This window comes from Corvus kubaryi, unplaced genomic scaffold (genome assembly GCF_017639235.1).
Source record: "Corvus kubaryi isolate FWS band 111438036 unplaced genomic scaffold, C.kubaryi_AGA036_p1.0 37334, whole genome shotgun sequence".
Lineage (NCBI taxonomy): Eukaryota > Metazoa > Chordata > Aves > Passeriformes > Corvidae > Corvus > Corvus kubaryi.
The window spans coordinates 18,084,604-18,103,972 of record NW_024581108.1 but is presented as its reverse complement, the minus strand read 5'-3'; the positions used below and the strand labels follow the sequence as shown (position 1 = coordinate 18,103,972).

Sequence of the window (19,369 nt, the reverse complement as noted above, 5' to 3'; positions counted from 1 at the left end):
GAGGCGCGCTCTGATTGGCCGGGCGGGCCGTTCCCCGCCGCGCGTCGATTGGGCCGCGGCGGGCGGAGGGGGCGGGTTCTGCGCTCTGATTGGCCGGCGCGGAGCGAGGGCCGGCCGGGGCCGCAGAAGGCGCCGGGGCGGGCGGGACGCGGCGGGAGCGGCGGAGCGGGGCTTTGAGCCTGACGGGCCGTCGGGGCCGTGCCGCTCTCCTCTCACGGCCGCTGCCCGGCTGAGCCGGGGGCTGCAGCGGGCAGGCCCCGCGCCCGGGAGAGGGAGAAGAGGAGAGTGCAGAGCTGCGGCCCTGCCCGGGCCCCGTTTGGCCCGGCCCAGATCTGAGGTACCCACTTGGCGCCGGGAGGGCTCGCATCGCCCCCAGCCCCGCCGGGCACGCCGCGCCCGGTGCCCCTCTGCGAGTGCGGCTCTGGGTGTAAAGAGCTAGAGAGGCGGGGGGTAGTGGGTTTCAGCTTCGTGTTTGTCAAATGGAAACAGTGGGGCTTTAAAAAAAATTCCTCTTTTACAGGCTTAAGTTTGAGGATTATTTGGGCATTTGGCTATTAATGGGAATTAATTAACTGCCGCTGGAAACACGAGAGGGGCCTGAGTTCCTTAGGGGGCTGCCTTAAAAATAAAGGTTTTTCCTGGCAAGTGGAAATGCAGAGGAAGCACCTTTGCTTGGCAAAGTTTCATGCTTGAGATAACTACAAAGAGACTTCTTGCTTATTTGTTAAAAGGTATTGAGGTGTTTGCCAAATTATATGGGCTGTCAATTGTTTTGTATGTTACTTTGTTTAGGCACCTCAAAAAAATCTAATCCCGCTCGTGTAAATAAGTTAATGTGATTACATGCTGATATCTTCAGGGCTCTTTGAAGTCTGACTGCAAGTTTTGCACTGTATTATTTGAGTTAAGCCAGAGCTTTATTTCAGAAGTCTTCAAATTTTAAGTGGTTTGAATGCTCACTTGAAATCCCAAGACTGAAACAGGGCTTTAGGAAGCTGATCTAGTGTTACATTTGCTAAATCAGTTTTTGTGTGCCATGGGAGTTTCTAATTAGTGATAACTCTCTTTTTCCCTAAACTATATTCAGAGCAGCTTTTCCTTAAGCTTTGTTTGCAAACTTGTATTTTGGCCTACACATCTTCCAAGGTTCCACAAAGAAACCGTCAGGTGGACAATAAAAGTTTTGTGTTGACTTCGTAACTCTGACAACTTCGTAGGACAAAGTTTCTGCTTTGTTGGCCTGGACTTGAAACAAAAAAAGTACCAACAGTTTATGTATCCTGAGCTTGGTTTTTTTACTGTGTCGTGCTTTTGTTCCTTCTTTTAAACATTGTAAGATAACTATGTACCCTAATCCATTTTTTTTTTTTATCTCTGTGATCTTCCCAGATTTTTCCCAAAAGGATGGTCCCTTTCAGTTTCCCTCTGTCCAAGTGTGCACTTTGGGACCCAGTCCCCATGGGTGATGTCATTGGCGCACACATCACCTATTACAGGTATCAGTAACCTTTTCGGGGAAGCTAAAGGTTCAAATAAATTATGGACTATGTGATGCAAAGCCTCATTTTATCCTTTGATTCTGCTGCATGACAAGGCTCAAAGAGGAAGCAGTGTGTTTGCTATAAGTATATAGGGATTTTCATTGGAAAGATTTGAGTTTCCTTTGCTTTGTGTAACACAGTCCAGTGGCTTGACAATGCATCAGTCTAAAGTAACGTAAAATTTCTTTCCATTTTCTTCCCATATGGATAAGTGATACTTTTTAAAAACAAGCATTAAAAAGATTTTATGACTTAAACTTGCTTATTGTCTCTTTTTAGAAACCCCAAACTATCTGTGGTGGAGAAAACCTTGCGGCTTGCCTATCGCCATGCCAAGCAGAATGAAAAGAAATCATTTTCCTGTTTTTTGCTTGGGACCTTGGCAGTAGATGAAGGTAATTCTAAACATGAGGTAGACAGGCAATATTGTTTGGTTGGTTAAGCTGTCATTAAGGAGCCTGAGTTGTTGCCCTTGGACTCTAACTTTGTTTATTTATTTTGAAGATGGGGAAGGCATAACGCTAACAATAGACCGCTTTGATCCTGGCCGAGAGGTTGCTGGTGGATCGGGCAAAATTCCAACTGCATCCCTTCCTGGAGACTTTTTGATTCCATGTACAGTTAATGCCTGGGGACCTTGTTCAGATAATATTACAGTGCACAGTGCTGAAGATATCAGCTTGGCTTTCAAGGTAACCAGCTCTTAGGAACTTTTGGGTCTCTTAAACAGGGAACTGTCTGCTAGGCAGGATGCTGGACTATGCACAGGGCTTGATTTCCAGCACAGCAAGGGTATGGCTGAAGCAAGACTATGTAATTGTGTGAAATGAGCTGCTTGAGTGTCATTGCAAAGTGTATTGGAAACTGTTGAAATCAGTTAGACCTCACAGGTGTTTAAGGATCACACAGTCTTTAATCTTGGATTAAAATCTTGCTGATTGGCCAAAGTTTTTCAGCTGGTCTAAGCAGCAAAACAAAAGTAATAGCAGCAGAGTTACTTTAAGAAGAGAAAACAGCTTTTTTTCTTTTTTTCCTCAAAACTGTCATTCATGAGTTGCAGTATTTGGGCAGTTGTTGCTGAAGTGTTGCTAGGCAAGTGACTCACCCAAAATGTGTAAAGCTCTGTGTAGCTTAGCAGCCATAGCTGAAATGTGTGCCTGTTGCTTCTGTGCTGTAGACAAGTAATCTAGTAAATACACTTTCTGTTCATGTAAACTTTTCCCTGTAGCTGCTGTAGTGTGTAGTGTTTTATAATACAAATTAAGCTTGCTTCACATATGAGCTTTCTCATGATGATACATCCAGATGTTAAATTACAAATTTCTTGAATGCAAGAAAGAAAACATTGACAAATCAGTTTGAGCCTTTTAGTTGTCTGTTATTGTATTAATTTTTATATAATTTGAGTAACCCCAGGTTTTCTAATATAGCATAAAACAGTGCTAAGCTGTGCATAGCTAATTTTCAAGTGTATTCTGCATCATTCATTATATTCAGTAGAGCAGTGAGCTTTGGAGACCCGGGTTAATGGCTTTTGGTATAGTACCTATTGCAATAGTAGCTGTGATGAATAATTTGAGTTCCTAATGTAATACATCTTGAATCATGGTAATCATGTGAAAATAATTTAGTGTGTTTAACTCTTTTTTTTTTTTTTTTTTTTTTTTTTTTTTTTTTTTGTCTTACTTCTAGGGTCTGCAGCAGAGCCTGTGCAGTAAAGAATCTCTGGATCTTTCTAAATTGCTCACTCTTAGAGCTCACATTGTTTTCACAGAAAACCTGGATAACCTGCATTTTAACTTTCGCTGGGCTTCTCTTACTGTGGCGAATATTTTGGAATACACGCCTGTGAAGTCTGTTCCAATTATTCCAACAGCTCTAGCAAGAAATTTGAACAGTCCTATGAATATTGCACAAGTTCAAGGAACTTACAAATGTGGGTGAGTAACGGGTGGTGCTAAAACTGTCAAAGTTGCCTGTCAGTTTGTTGCCTTTCCTAAAGGAGGTAGGTAGGAGAGATCTTAACTTTACTTTGCTTTTTAGTAAAATAACTGGCATAAAAATAACATGTTTTCTGGCCTTGGAACTATATTAGAAGTTATGAACAAGAAACAGGAAATGGGGTGGAGCAAAAGCATTAACTGGTTCAGTTGGAGTTCTTGCTTTTGGCTTCAGTGAAAGGATCTTCCTGCTGGGGCAGGGGAGCACACCTCTAATCAACATAATAAATATGAACAGCTTCCAGCTTTTTAAGCAACGTCAGTGCTTGCCCTACAATGAAAATCAGATGAATGCAAACCAAAGCTTTTTTTCGTTAATTGTGCTTCTGAGATGATATTGGGGAGTCATCATTCTGACTGGTAACTAATTTAGTAGGATGAACTAAGGATAGATCCGGGAAATAATTTGAAGCAACTGAATGTCATTTTATTTGGAGAGGGACTTTACGAATGCCTCTCGAAAGGTTACTTTTCAAATTTAACATGACTTGTACTTCTGGATTTGTTATGAATACTACTTCTAGTATTCACTAAAATACTACAAATAGTACTAAATAAATTTTGTCCTTGATGACCCTTTGATACACAGGGAATTGATGAAAAGCTGGGGAGTTGCTGTAAGTGTGTGGAGTAAGAGTAGTTTTGATTTTTTTTTTTTTTTTTTTTTTCCTCAAACTTCTTTTCTTACTGTATTTTCTAAACTTGTACTTATCTCTTCAGGATTTTTTTTCCCTGAAAAACTGCCTTCCAAAATACTAAAAAAACCCAACTTTTGCTTTCTTTCAGCTACCTTACTATGGACCAAACACGGAAATTGCTTTTGCTTCTTGAGTCTGATCCCAAGGCTTATGCTCTGCCATTAGTTGGAGTGTAAGTGTTTGTCCAGATTAATACACACATTGATTTGAGATGTATCTGAGGGATTACATAGCAAAAACTTGGCAACAGAACTGTCTCTAATTAGATTTTTTTTCTTATTTCTAGGTGGCTGAGTGGAGTTACTCATATCTGTAGTCCTCAGGTCTGGGCCTGTTGCTTGCGGTATTTGTTCAGTTCTTCAATTCAAGAAAGGCAAGTCACTTTTATGGGTAAAACATAGAAGCTATTGGCTGCCTAAAAAAGTATTCCACAGAATTGCATGACAACATGGGCTCTGCTCAAAGATATTTGAGGAAATTCTGTGATTTATAGGTTGTATAGAGGTAAGGCTGTCTGGCTTAAATGTTCTTTTTGGTTTTGGCTTCTGCACAAAAATTTTCTGTGACCAAAGTGTTGTAAAGCTGAGCTGATATCTCAAAGTCAGAAGAGGGTAAACATTAATATCATTAAGGTCACTGCATTTTAGTTTAAATAAGAAGCCACAAGCAGGAAACAGTAGTTTAAACAGTGGTGGGGTTTTGGTTTTGAACTTTTTTAGGGGTATTTTCTTTGAGATAAGTTTTCTTCCTGGTTGTGGCTGACCAACATATTGAAGCATATTGATTTGCAGCCTCTGCTGTCCTGTTATGACTTTCTGTTAAATGTTCAGTTTTTGTAAGCGTGTTTGCATTCTGGGGTATTTTTTCATTGTGACGTTAGTGAATAATCATTCCTCATTTTCTACATCTTTTCACTTGTAATATTTGCCAAGTTTTATCTGTATGGAAGCTGAGAGAGAGTTCAGGTATTCCTAGTTTGAAACTGCACCTCAGGTAAATGAGACTTTGAAATAAGCTGTATGCATAAGCACTTCTGATTGACCACACTTGTTTTTAAATTATGAAATACAGCCACGTTTGGTGAACAGATGTGTCTGCAATTACAAAATAGACTTCTTTTCCTTAACAACTGAAATATGTCCAAACACAGATAAGAGACCAATTAGATTATTAGATAGGCAAGTTAGATGCTTGACTCTCATTAACTTTCACTGATTCCATCATGGATTAGGGAGATTTGATGAACCATGCAAACAGCATTAACCTCTGCAGGCTAACTGCCTAATCTGTGCATCATACGTTTTTAACTCTTTAAGCTGTAAGTATAATTTTGAAGTTGTATGATTGTGTTTTTCAGGCATCCTGTTTCTACTGCTTTTTCTATCACATATATTACTTAATGAAAAAGCAAACAAATAAAAAAATCCCACAAACAAGCATGTTACAAGGGCTATAAAAAGAAAAACTGTTCTGAAAGTAGTTCTACTTTTTCCTGGAAACACACGTTATTGTCATTATCCTTGGACTTGTTTTAAGTGCTGACTGTTGTTACTCACTATTCTCAACTTGTAGAAAAAGAGCTTCAATATAATTTTCCTTAAAAAGAAAATCTGTTTGCTAGTGAATGTTTTTTGAATGTTTAGGGATAACCAAGTCACTAAGTGTCTTTATAATGCATCTTCAATTAAAAACTAAAATGAGAATAAAACACAGTATCATTCTTACAGATGTTTTCTTCTGTGTTGTGCTTAAAGTCTTCCAGGAATTCATTTAAAGTGCTAAGTGATTGTAAAGGTTTGAAATACAAAGGAGATAAATTATTCCCATTTCTCTACTTTTCTTGCATGTGGCTACGGTCATAAATCCATCTGCACTATCTATAGCTCAGCACCACTCAAAATGTGATCCATCAGTTTGCTAAACTGTGTGAAAATTTGCTCACTGTATTGAGAATTTAAGGGCCTCCTTCCTGTTTAAGTTATTTAAAGATGTGGTTTTCTTCTGTTTCAGGGTTTTTTCAGAATCTGGAAGTTTTCTTATTGTGCTTTATTCATTGACACACAAGGAACCAGAGTTTTATGAGTGTGTTCCATGCAGTGGGCAGACTGAGCTGGGGTTTCAGATCCTAACTTGCCATGAAACAGTTCACCTCTTCAAAGTAAGTGTCTTGCTTTCCTGCTGCATTGTGGTAAAATTTGCCTTAGTCATTATGATGTGACCCAAGTGGATCTGCAGTGTTTGAAAATGATGTAGCTCTATAAAGCTGCTTTTTCCTGGCGATTATTGTAAATTCAGTTTGTCCCTCAAATTGAGAAGTTGCTTCCAAAGTCAGCACTGCTCACTTTTCTAATAGCATTAAGGATCTGTCTTTCAAATGTACTGTGCTGTGTTGTACTTGGTTAGTGTTCCTTCCTGCTAGTGACCTTCTGGCCTTCTGAGCAGAGACTCAGACTTCCTATAGCATTTGTTAGTCTGGTGTGCTCTGTGCCCCTTGGCCACATCTGACAGCTGCTCTGGGTGATGCTTGCTGGAGAGCAAAGCTGAGTGTCGTGCTTTGCCTGAAGTTGAATGCGAAAAGGAATTCAGTGGTTGCTAATTTCATCAAATTTTATCTTTGTGCAAAGTAACTCTTTGAAAGAATTTGACACCATGTCTGGGAGATGGCTAGTAAGGTTTGAGGAAGTTCGAGGAAATCTCAGTTCCTAATGTGTCTTCCTAGGCTTGTGCAGAACCTGAAGCTGAGTTGTTAATTTGCTCAATAAATGCTGCTGTGCTCTGTCAGAGAAGCAGTGAGTGTAACATGTCCTACACAGTTCTCTTCCCAATTGAATTTCCTTGTTTTCAGGGCTGCCTTCTACCTTCAGCCTAGGGACAGCTTAGCTTTCTGAAGATGACAGATCTCTCCACAGAAGCTCACTTCTGTTGTCTCCAGGAGTTGCCCAGCTGTGGTGTGTGAAACAGTACAGGAACGTTTGCTGTTTCCTGTAGTGGTGACAGCCCTGGAGGAGTATCTGAGCAGTTACAGTGAGGAAGCATCTGCTCATGGCTATAATTAGCCCAACTACTTTACAGAGTAGCAGGGAAACAGTGTTGAACAGAAAGGGAAGTTGCCTGCCTCCTTGCAGTGGTGAAAAATTTGAAAGTAGGGGACAGGCAGCAAATAATCACATAAATGTCCTTAAAGCTGTTTCTTTGGAAGTAGTGCCTCAGTGATTGAAAGTTTGAAGGTTTCTTGCTTCACAAATATGGAACACTTCATTCCAGAATGTTGAACCATCAGACAAGAATCCTATCCAGTTTGAGTTGAGTGCAGAAAACCAAAATGCAGAAACTGAGTTCTTCAGCAGAATTTGCAAGAAACTACCAATCAAAAGGTAAATCTTTCAGATGCCATTTATATGCAAAAATGAAGTATTTATTGGATGAAGTTTTTGATCTGTTCTGTGCTATGTGTCAGTTTAGCTGTACATACATTTTCTTGCATTAAAATCTGTGTATGTGCTTTTTATTATCCCTAGAGTTAATAGTTTTCAAGTAAGATGGCTGTATTCCAAGAAAAACTACTTGGTACTGGTGGTTGTAATTTATACAATGGATGTTTCTAAAAAGGCTTCCTCACTGATGAGGCTTAGTTCACTGTATTAAGCTTTAAGTGAGATCTGTCCTTTGAAGCAAATCTCTAATTGAAATCTTCTTGAGTTGGTAATTCCTTTTTTCTTCCCACTTTTTGGAGCTTAAAGACCTGGATAGGTTGAACCTCTAGTGATTTTTAAGAACCTCAGTCAAATCCATCAAATTTTTATCTAGAAGATGGCCTTTATTTTCCTTCAAACAATGTTACAATCTTCACTGTAGCACCTCCTATCTTTTAAATATAAATCAGTGCTTTGCTGTTAGAATGTCACTTTAAAGGTGTGTTTGTGTGAGGCTGTGGGGAGAGAGGGTTTTTATCTCCTTGCCCAAAAGCAGTATTTGTGTTTTCATCATTTGATCTTAGAACTGTTTGCTGGGTGATCTCCTCAGCTAACCAGGGAGAAGATGGTTAGCAACTGCGTCTTGAAAAATGATGCATTGTAGATGGCACATTGAAAAACATGAAGTTTCATGTTACTGCTGCCAAATCTGACAAGCAAACATTTTTACTTTGATTTATTTTGGTTTTAGTCCTCCCCAAGGCTCTTCACCCAGCAAGCTGTCAGCAAGTGATCACGACTCTGGTGTGGAAGATGAGGATTTATCCCCCAGACCAATTCCAAGTCCTCACCCAGTGAGTCAACAGGTAACTAAACAAGTAGTTGTTCTGGGTATCTCAGATGTGATAGAGCAGCAAAACTCATTGTAAGGGAACTGGACAGTGTAAAACTTCTCTCTCAAAGTGCTAGCAGGGTAAAACAGTGAAGAAATGAACCAAAAGTCCCAACTCCTGCTCTAGTTAACCTGCCATTTTTCCAGGATTCTAGATAATTTAATTCCTCTACCATGCTATGGTTTGGGAACAGAGAGAGTAGTTTCTACTTTAGGAATCTCACTGTTACTGAATGGAAGAGCTAGGGTGTCTTGAGACAGAGACAGCAAGCTCTTCTAGTTTTTTATTGCATTTACCCAAAAGATCTGCTGCTCTGTCCTTTTTCTGCTGAAGTGTGTACAAATACAATAAATACCAGTGCTTGTACAGCATAGGTGTAGAAGGATGTGATAGTTGTGTATAAAATATGTTCTGTCGCCACTATCTCCTGGGTCTAAGAATAGTGAGAGGGAACTTATAGTCTATTTCTAGAAAGGGAATATCCATATTCTGAAATGTGCTCCTGAATTACATGGAGCATTCATTTGGCAGACGTGGCTGTTGCGCTATATGAAAGGAGTTTTGTCCTTTAAGAATGATCCTAGAGATCTTGCTGCTTTTTCTGTACCTGGATTCTCCAATCATTTAGGAATGTGTTTAACATGTAGTTGGTTTGGGGCTGATAATCATCATATATTGATTTTAAATGAAAATGTTTTCTTTGAGGAAATCCTGCATTCAAAGAGCAGACAATGTTTTAAATTATCATACATGTGTGTAATTGTTCCTTCAGGTTACCAGAGTTTTTCCTTCAGTGCCAGAGCTGTCACTTATTTTGGATGGGAGTTTCATAGAATCAGGACAACCATCTAAGCCTGTGGGGACTTCAAATGCTAAAAGTCTACCCACAGGGCCAAATCAACCTGTTAGAGAGAAGTGGTGCATGAGATCTACATGTCACCCCAGCCAGCACTCTGAAGACAAGCAGAACTTTCCTGCTAATATGGGAGATCCCTCTCTGAGACGATTACCAAATCCTGTAAGCCAGAAAATTCCAGCTTCAATGCCTTGTAGAGGAAATCAAGCTCCACTACAGCAGCAGGTGCAGTGTAAGAAAGCTTGCCCTCAATCAAGAAAAAGTTCGGGATCATCTTCTTCAACCCCTTGTAGTGGGCCTTCCCCAGATACATCTGTGCACCACCCCAGAAAGCCATTGGAAAAACTTGTGTTAAATCCTGAAAGTATCACACCACAGGGAGAGCCTCCAGTTAGGAGAACATCAATATCTGGTTCCAAGCAGCTTCCTGCTGTCACACAGCCAGTCCTCCACAACTCTGCTTTGTCACCACAGAGCTGCAGACAACCACCAGACCTGCAGGTGCCAGTTCAAGTGCCACCTTGTTGTCCAGCATGCAGCTGTCAGTGTCCTGCTTCTCTCCAGTATAATCCCATAAACTCATGGCAAGGAATTGGTAAAATGAGCCCCAAATATGGAGTGGAAATCCAATCGGAGATGGCTCAGCAAAATCCTTGTACAGTTTTCCATCAAAATATCATTTGCCCAAATGTTTGCTGCAACCCAGGATATGCCACAAGCAGCCCTATAAACATGAAATATCCTGGGAAAACAGGGAGCTGTTCTCTTGACAATGGCTTATCACCTGGAATAAGGATGCCGTCAAGTGCAAGCTCCTCGAGTCCACAGTGCTGTGCAGCCCACTCCCCGTGCCTGCACACGCCTGCTCCTGCAGCAGGATCAGATAATGGAATGATGGGATTATCTCCAGATGCATACAGGCTTCTTACCAAGCAAGACAGACAACTCAAATTACTTCAAGCTCAGGTTTGTGGAAATGTCAGCTTTCTCCTCTCCCCTCTTAGTGATTATGTTTTGATAGTTCCTCTGCCAAAGTGATTAAATTAACTGTTGTCTATCCATGTTGGAACAAGGGAGCCTGTCGTACCAGCTGCAGTCTGGGCATGGAGAGGGGACTCAATTAGCTCTACCAACTGGTGTCCCTTAAATAAAAATTACTTGACTCACATCTAATTAGATTTTGCATGTATTTTTATGGTATTTCCATAACATGAAGTTTTATTTTTAGTTGACTGTTTGTAGTGCAAACTAATACATGTTCTATATAAATGCTTTTCTATATACATTCTTGTCTGTGTAAAAAAAAAAAAAAAAATTACTGCATAGGATATAGGCTTTGGAATTATTGTAAACATACAGATGTAGCACAGAATGTTCTCATATGTTGCTTTTTCCACCTTCAAGCCTGCAGCTCCCTGAGCTGTTGCTTTGAAAATTTAAGTTGTCTGCATCAATTCCTGATTGATCAGGTCTTTGTTGCTGTGCTAGAAAACTGGACTTTGGGAGTCTTGCTGAGTTCTGTTGTTTTACCAGGTTAAGTTTCTTCAAAATACCAACCCTTGATTCACCTGGTGGCCCTGTATTTTGCAGAGTATGATTGGGGGCCGAAGAGCCCGAGTCTAAATTTTGCTGCTGGTGATGAACAAGACAAACAGGGAAGTTTGCAGTACTTAAACTAGAAAATTACAGCTGGAATATGTTTTTGGTATAGTTCCTGTGTGTAAAATCAAGCTCCCAAAGCATGGCTTGTGCGTGAGGGAAACCCCTCCTTAATGCAGCTTTCACTGTTACTGTATTTCTCCCTGGAGCTGCAAACTAACTGGTGAACAGGGTGGATGAAAATCCTAGAGAGAAGATTGCCTGGCAACCTTAATTTTATCATTTAATTGCTTAGCTTTGTAATTAATACAAAGTTGGTGCAGGGACAGTTGGCAAGTAAGTCAGTTAATAGGCTTTGTATGTGAATGAAAGGGGAGGAACACTTCCAGCAAGTGAGTTGCAAATAGGCTTTACCCAAGTTGTCTTGGTGCTGCCTCTGCCAATGTGCTTAAAGATCTTCTGTGCTAGCTCTGCCAATATCAAAATTGGTGTTTTGATTTATGCTGTGTGCACTGCTGAGAACTGGAAGGTGTTCAGACTGCTGTGGCAGTGCAGCTTGGATTTGAATCCAGATCTTAGCAGAAGCAAATGAATTCACTTTTGCCTGTTACAGCTTATATTTTATTGTCCATATCCTAACTTTGTGATGACTGTTACAGATCCAGCGCTTACTGGAAGCACAGGCTCGCCAGGCGGGTTCCTCGGAGCTGGGAGCCACCAGCCAGGCTGTGCAGCCAGAGAAGCCAGGGGACCTCGTTTCCATGGAAACACAGACCTCACCACAGTCGCACAAGAGGAAAAGTGTGAGCGTTGCTGTGAGCACAGGTAACGCTTCATTCTTTTAAAACAGACTGGCTGGCACCACTTTTTCTGGACGTTTCTGTGGTTTGTTTGGACATGGAGGAAATGTTTTGCAGAAATGCTGAGGCTGGGCAAACATGCACCTAGATCCAAAAGACATCTAAGTTGTTGAGGTGTTATTTGCAAGTTTAGGCTGAAGTTACTTTTGTCTTTGATTGCCATCACTGAAAGAATTATTTTTCTGATAGCTTTAGAAAGGTGTTCTATTTAAAATCGTGTCTTATTGAAGCATAACTACACATCTTTTTTGATTTAATATACTGCTCTGAAAAGTAATAGCTTCTATGCCAAATAGTGTTCCAATAAATATATTATTGATGATGTTCGTAAATCATGCATGAAGAGGAGATTGTATTTGCTTTAAGTTAGGCAAGTTATGCAGCTGTATCTGTACAGCTGCATATTAACATATTGGTTCCTGTTAAATCCATGGAAGTGTTGTGGTTAGTCTGGAGGAAACTTTGAAACAGGCTCAAGGTCAATGCATTAAAATGATTTAATACAACCATTTCTTTTCATCAAGTATGCTTTGGAAAAACTGGGACCTGAATGATGTTTTGGCAACTTCTAGCTGATTTAAACAGTAAATCACTTTCCAAATGGTGAAAGAAACATGAACGGGAGAGAATTATTCCTCTAGCTATACAAAGCCAAAGGGTCTCAGAAGAAAGTAATGACTTTTCCTAAATAGTTGAATCTCTAATTTTGTCCTAGGTGCTAGTTTATTTTGGAATACAGCCTCAGAAAAACAAGGCAACTCCATACCACAAGGGAAAAAAGAAGATGGAGAGATTTCCAAGGAGGACATAAGCATTTCAATTAATGCTGAACAAGATGCAAGTAATACAAGTATTGCTTCTTCCTTAAGGGTGGTTGACATGCCCAGCTTTGTAGAGAGTATTCACCTTGTGGAAGAAGGAACTAATCAGAACACTCCCCAGTAAGTAACCAGAAACACACTGTGCTCACATAATGGGCTGAACTGTCTTACATAAGTTACTACTTCTGTAATATTTTTTTCTTCAGGAGTTATAAATAGTCTGACTTCAGTTGTTGTGTTCTCTCCCTTCTTGATTTTTTTTATTTATGCTTTGAATTGTACAGCTCACCAAAACACAGTTGCCCTTAGAGTCTGCATTTATCAGTGATGCAGATGTAGCTCCCCTGCCTATCAGCAGCAGCTGATGGCAAAAGCCTTTGACTTGCAAAAGCATGCACTGTGCTGGCAGCATTCCTTTTCTTACCTTGAATCCTGACTGGAAAAGGAGATGCTGCTATAGTCAGTTGTTTTCCTACAGTGGCTTTTCCTTGTCAGCATTCAGAACCCTTCCAGTTCTGAGGGGTTGGGATGAGGAGTTTGATTATGTGGCTGTTCCCTGAGTTTCTGTTTATTTTATGCCTAAGTGCTTTGTGTGTGGTGCATGCACGTACTGACTTCACTGCTGTTAATTTAATTATTTTTGAGCTCGGATTCTTTGTAGTGCAGTGACTAATTTCAGACTAATTTGGGAAGTGATTTAAAAAATATTTTTAATTATCTCTATGGATGCTATTTCTACATAGGAATAGCTCAACAATTTAGCACTTTAGTGATCTAATACTGTCTAAGTATAAAAAGCCAAAGGAGAGGGAATACCCTTCCAGTTAAATTAGGTTTCTAAAATATTCAAATTGAGAAAGATGATGGTAATTAAGCTATAACTTAACTATTCATAGTCCTTGATTAAAGTACTATCTGCAAACATATACTGCTACCACAAATATTATGGATTCAGATCAATCTTATGAACATTGTATTAGGACAATGCTATCTTAAGATTCTCTTCAACTTGGATTCATAAACCTGTAAAATAGCTGTAAAGTATCTTATAGTAAGAATGTGGAACATCACACAGATTTCTTTGAGGAGGAGGAGGGGAACATTTTTGGGAATGATGAATAATTGCTAGTGTAACAGTAGCTGATAACCTACACTGACTATCTGGTATGTCACGTGGTTTAAATCTTATCGCTTTCAACACAGGCAATTGATCGGTTGAGTTCTGAAATTCCCTTATCTTACACTTGTCTCCTCAGGAGGAACAGGAAGGGGGAGGAGGGTCGTTTAAGGATCTTCTTGGGATGATAGTAGTATTGATATGTCTGGTCTCCAGAGGCTTATGCCATGCACAGACCAACTGAGGGGGGTGCAGAGCATTGTGTTATAACTCATTCAGAGTATTTACCCTTTTTACCCTTTATAGCTCTTCTTTCACATCTCTCACTGAAAAGTATTTCAACTAGGTGTTTGTTCTCAGTTTGTGATATTCAGTGTACTTGTAACTTGTAACTGTCTTTGAGAGGTTTTTAAACTGCCACAGGAATCCCATGATAAGTTATGTAGCTTGGTAAAAGCTGCTTTTTGAATGTCATGTGTCAGAGCATACGGAAGGTATGCGTTCCTAAAGGCTTGTAACTTTCCCTTCATCTGGTTTAAGGTTAAGTTGTAGTGTGTCACTGGGTTTTGACTACTCCAGAGATGCTGTTGCCACTTTGAAATCATCTTTTGAAAACCTGGTCAGGCTGTTGTAGTTGCACACTTGGAGGTGTATTTTCTCAGTCCTCATATGACTTTTGAAAGAAAGTGACTGCAGAAAGGAGCAAAGCCTCAAGCAGCAAGCAAACTAAAACCTGTTAGGATCTGTTTGCAGTACTTGATTGTTCTCTTGCTCTGATGTTCATGAAAAAATAAAATAGTGGTAATGATGCTTTTGCTGTTTCAAGGAAGTATGTAGCTATCTTGGTGTTCTCTTCCAGAACTGGAAACTTTTCCCAAGCACTTGTTCGTGGTTCATCGTTGGAAGAAAATGTCAGTGTGTCTTTACAGAAAGAGCCATCGGAGGGAGCCAGGAGCCAGGTGGTGGTAACAAGTGAGCAGAGCTCTGAGCCACCCACCTCGCTGCTGCCTCGGCAGCCCTCAGAGGAGCAGAAGCTTTACCAGGACTTACTGGTAATTCATGCACATTTTTATATTCTGCACTGAGTGCAACAGTCAGAACAGCACCCTGCTGACGTTATGATGTGGTATTGGCATGAATGAAAACTGCGTGTGGTTTTCAGATTCACATTGTGCTCTACAGAAGGCTCCAAGTTTGTGGTTCTTCAATTTTTTTTTAATGTTTAAGTGGTTATTTTGTAGTTCTCTTTCATGCATACCTGGAGTACTGCCTGTTACCTAATAAATAATAATTCTTTAATTCAAAGATATCTGCTGATAACTTTCCAAATTAGTGGCCTTTAAAATAACACAGCATTTTACATTCAAGTCCCTTAAAGGGCAGATATTTTAATCTTGAAGAGTATCAGTACGTGATGTGTTTAAATTCAGAAGAGACTCTTATAGAAAGCTTGAAGTGTAAGATGTTCTAGTGTTTGACTACACTGCTGTGAGTTTAAGTGATTGCATCTGAACTGAATCTGAATTTTCATTCTTTAGCAGAATATGCTATTAATCCATCAAGTTGTATTTGAAGTTGTGTAAGAATAAGTCAGGATTTTGGTATTTGACAGCTCCTGTATGTCATGATGTTTTTGCCATGTGTTCTTTTCCCTGCTCCCTTTTTCTGTAGGGCCAAGTAAACCACCTCTTGAAGTCCTCAGAAGAGCAAGATCACTTGCCTTTAAAATCAGGATTTGTTAATGGTGATGGTCCTAAGTGTCAGGATATTGATGGTGCAGCAGAATTGGCTTCAGAAACTGACACAGGAGGGGTGGACAAAGAGAGTGTCATTAGTGCCACACTCAAACAGCTGAGGAGTCTTGGAGTGACAGTGGACTCACCTGGCAATATGAAGGAAAATACACACAAAGTGGAGAATGCCAGGTAAAATACTGGTGGTTTCAAACAGTAATGTGTAGATACAACTGAAAATGAAGATTTGGCTCAATGAGTCAAGAGAAGACTCTTTTCACTGCCGCTGGGATTTGGGTGCAACTTGATCTCCATTTTCTGCAAAATTGAAACGCTGCCTCGTGCTATGGGCATTTCAGATAGGTTTAAGGGCTCTGCTAGCAAAACTCAGATTATTTAAATATAATACAAGTAGCTCTAGCTGTTAGAGCATCTGGTGATTCTTAAAGCATTGTGCATGCAGGTCCCTAGAATAACAAGGAAGCTTTTGGCAGTTCTTTGGTCTGTGTCAAAGTATTCTAGAGAAACTCTGGACTTGGGAGACTGAATGTTAAGCAGCTGTGTGTTTTGTCATTGCTTCTTAACCTTTGTCTTGCACTTTACCAGAATATGTGAAATTGGTATTGTGGCTTTGGTGTCTAATCAAAACTGGTTCTCTCCTAATTGCTTGTTACTGTGGGGACTGTGCCTTGCACAGAGAAAGTGCTGGGGAGGGAAACTCTCTTGTTGAAACAGAGGAAGGAACAGAGCAGTAACTTCTGAAGGAGGGTTTTTAGGCACAGGAATTTACTTGTGTAGCTGTGTAGGCATAGGCTGGCTGCCTGGTACAGCTTCACTTTCATCCTTATTGTCTTCTTGGTCCTAGGATGTAGCTATTATGTAAACAAAAAATCTAACCACCTCCTAATTAATCTTCTCTTCAGCCATGTGTCAAAAGCTGTTTCCAGTCATACAGTTTCTAACCTCTTTTCTCTCCTTTTTACTTGTATTTTATTGGGTGTTTTTCTGGAGTTTCTGGACTACTTTCCTGGCTGGACAGTCTGTCAGTGTTCTTTTAATGTCAATAACATGCTAATATGTGAGCCCATAAGGCACAACTGGAACTCTTGGGGTTTTTTTCTTCAAACTTGGGGAGTGGGGTGGAGTTCTTCCTTCTGCCACTTTCAAGACTGATAAACAATTCTGAGAAAAGGTCCACAGCTTAGTAGAGAAGGAAACAACAGTGCAGCTCCATAGTATAAGTAGTTGTTGTTCTGAGCCAGTTTATTCTCCCTGGGCAAACTTCAGAATTTGTGCTCAGTGAAATAGGAAGCCTCTTAATATGAGGAGCTTGGGTTTGTGAGCTAGTATATGATGTATGAACTAAATGCAGTGGTTTACAACTGTTACTGGTGTACCAGAGCTTGTTCATTCAGTCTTTAAACATTTGAGATATAGATAGATAGATATAGATAGGTATATAGATATATAGAGATATATACATATACAAGAAATTGCTGTATCAGGCAACAGAACAAATGAACATTTCCCATTTGAAGATACTTCAAAAACTAGAACCTTGTAGGCTTCTGGAAACAGATACTATGTCAGAGTTTCTGTAAAAATCCTGGAATTACCATGCATTGGGAAAGATGTTCTTGGTCTCAGTCACTGGGCTTGTATTTCTAGCTGTAAAGTTTGGGTTGGATGGTAGAATTCAGAGTTGTAGGATCAGACACATAATGTCACATTCACTGGTGAGAAAAGACCAAGAGCTCAAATCTGCTTTAAAAGCAAAACCAGCTCTCTAATCTGCTAGAGATGGGTGGCTCTTCATATGAGGGTGCTGTGTATTGAAGGGAATATCATCCATCCTCTGACAGTGTTTGGATACTGTGGGGGTGGGTAGCTGCTTTTCAGTATGTGCAGATAATAAGATCTCAGTCCTGATGGAGCTGTGGTGTTCAGAAGAAAGGAGAAATCAGTACACTGAGCAAAATGGTGAACTTCAATGTTTCCTGTAATGCTAAGCTAACTTTTTGATGTTTTATTTCAGCATTTTGGCATGCATCAGTCCAGAAGCAGTGGTGCCTGGATTAAATTCCATGTCACTTGCCAGTGTCAGCATGTGTCCCAATGTTGTTGATCTGAGCATGGAAGCAAATGCTATAGCACTCAAATATCTCAGTGAAAATCAGTTATCCCGACTGTCTCTCAGTCGCTCAGGCCAAAACCCTCCTGCAGATTTCTCCTTCCAAGACATCTTGCAAACAAATACGGACAAGAGCATGGTGGGTCTGAGTTTAATTTCACCCAACAATATGTCCTTTGCAACCAAGAAGTACATGAAGCGATATGGGCTGATACAGGGCAATGACAGCAGTGAAGATGAAGAGGAGCTGCAGGCTCAAGATGGCAATTTTGGCACTGGTAAAAGCATGCCAGACAAGAACTGTACTCCTGTGTTGGACAGCTTCAGCCACCAGGCTGAATTATCCAAAAGAATGGATGGAAGACCTCTCGTTCACCTAAAAAGTCACAGCAGAGAGTTGACTACTAATACTTCTCCACCAGAATTAAACAGCCCAGGTTTAAGAAATCCTACAAATGAAATTTTTCCTCCCAGAACAGATCAAGCAGATGAAAACTCATTTCAGTTCCTAAAGGATTTAAAATCAAAAACCAGATTGTTACCTGGGAGGGTTGAATTCACTGAACAACCTGTCAGGAAAGATGGAGGAGATACTCAGGCCTTCTGTGGAAATCTACATACTCCAACTCTTGAAATGTTAAACCAGTCAAACAGCATAAATTCTGTTGGCACCATTCTTGATGTGAAACAACTCAGGCAATTACCAAAGCTGTTCTGAACATCCCCTGAGATGATTGCAACCACTGCTTTAAATCAGAGGGACCTCTCTGTAAAAGACTACAGGAAACCACAGACTGAGCTGTCTTTGAAGAGGTCACTCTGTTGTAGCAATGTAAAACTTGCAGAACTGAGTTTTCAGCCCAGCTCAGGGACAGCCACCTCAAAGTGCCTGGCTGAGGCAGTGCTGATCAGCATTGACATATGTGTGCACTTTTGTTTACAGTTAGGTGTGATTTTAAAGCATATTGAAGATGAATCAACCTGAGCCCAAGATGTACTTTTAATATAATTTTAACAGGGTGATTACTTAAGTGTTCTTCTGTTAACTTTTTAAAAACAGACTTTTCCGTGTTTGTGCCAACTGAGAGCCACTGATAATGTGTGTGGCAGAGCAGGGGTAAAGGAGCTAAAGCACTAATTTCTAGAAGTTTGTTGAAATGGTTGGATTACTGTGTGGGCATTGTGTCTGTGGGGAAGGGAGGTATAACTTTGGCTTTACTTTGCATAAAATTATTTTGAATTCAGCCAAAATGGCCCATGTAACTCTCTGTATCATGAAATCTTTGAAGGAAAGGGGGGAAAGCTGGCACTTTTAAAACTTTTGTGATTGTTTTTTTCACCTCTGTGTTTTCTATTTATTTAAAATTACATACTGCTCATAAAGGTCAAAGGTTCCATTAAAAAAAAATTAATCTTTAGTTGTCTAATGCTGCCTTTATTTAAGACACATGTGGCTTCCCAGTCCTTGTTAGAATGGTTAACCTGAATTTCACTGGTTCACCTGCTACTGAACTCCTCAAGGATCTGATACTGGGTGATGGGGTATGCAGAAATAATAGATTTACTATTATTATGTTCTGAATTAATACAGAAATATTCTGTCACCAAGCACTACAGTCTATTAATGAAGCAGCTCTTTTCCCATAACCTTGTGATGATAATATTGCACAAGGTGAAGAATTAGGCTGGAAGTGGTGATTCATTCCC

General features: G+C 40.1%; 1 protein-coding gene across 2 annotated transcripts; it reads left to right on the top strand.

Annotated features, from left to right (window-relative positions):
- The first annotated feature begins 137 nt into the window (after nucleotides 1-137).
- Nucleotides 138-19,080, top strand: STIL (STIL centriolar assembly protein). 2 transcript variants are annotated; one of them, XM_042030638.1, is made up of 16 exons: nucleotides 138-337; nucleotides 1,390-1,496; nucleotides 1,821-1,936; nucleotides 2,046-2,233; nucleotides 3,234-3,481; nucleotides 4,328-4,411; nucleotides 4,526-4,612; nucleotides 6,250-6,397; nucleotides 7,504-7,613; nucleotides 8,404-8,518; nucleotides 9,318-10,367; nucleotides 11,660-11,825; nucleotides 12,576-12,801; nucleotides 14,658-14,850; nucleotides 15,470-15,723; nucleotides 17,567-19,080. In XM_042030638.1, exons 2-16 carry the CDS (start codon nucleotides 1,405-1,407, stop codon nucleotides 18,378-18,380), a joined length of 3,891 nt encoding a protein of 1,296 aa, XP_041886572.1. In that variant the 5' UTR covers nucleotides 138-337; nucleotides 1,390-1,404; the 3' UTR covers nucleotides 18,381-19,080. The 2 variants fall into 2 exon arrangements, with proteins under 2 accessions (XP_041886572.1, XP_041886573.1); XM_042030639.1 differs by lacking the exon at nucleotides 138-337 and adding an exon at nucleotides 442-731.
- The last annotated feature ends 289 nt before the right edge of the window (nucleotides 19,081-19,369 follow it).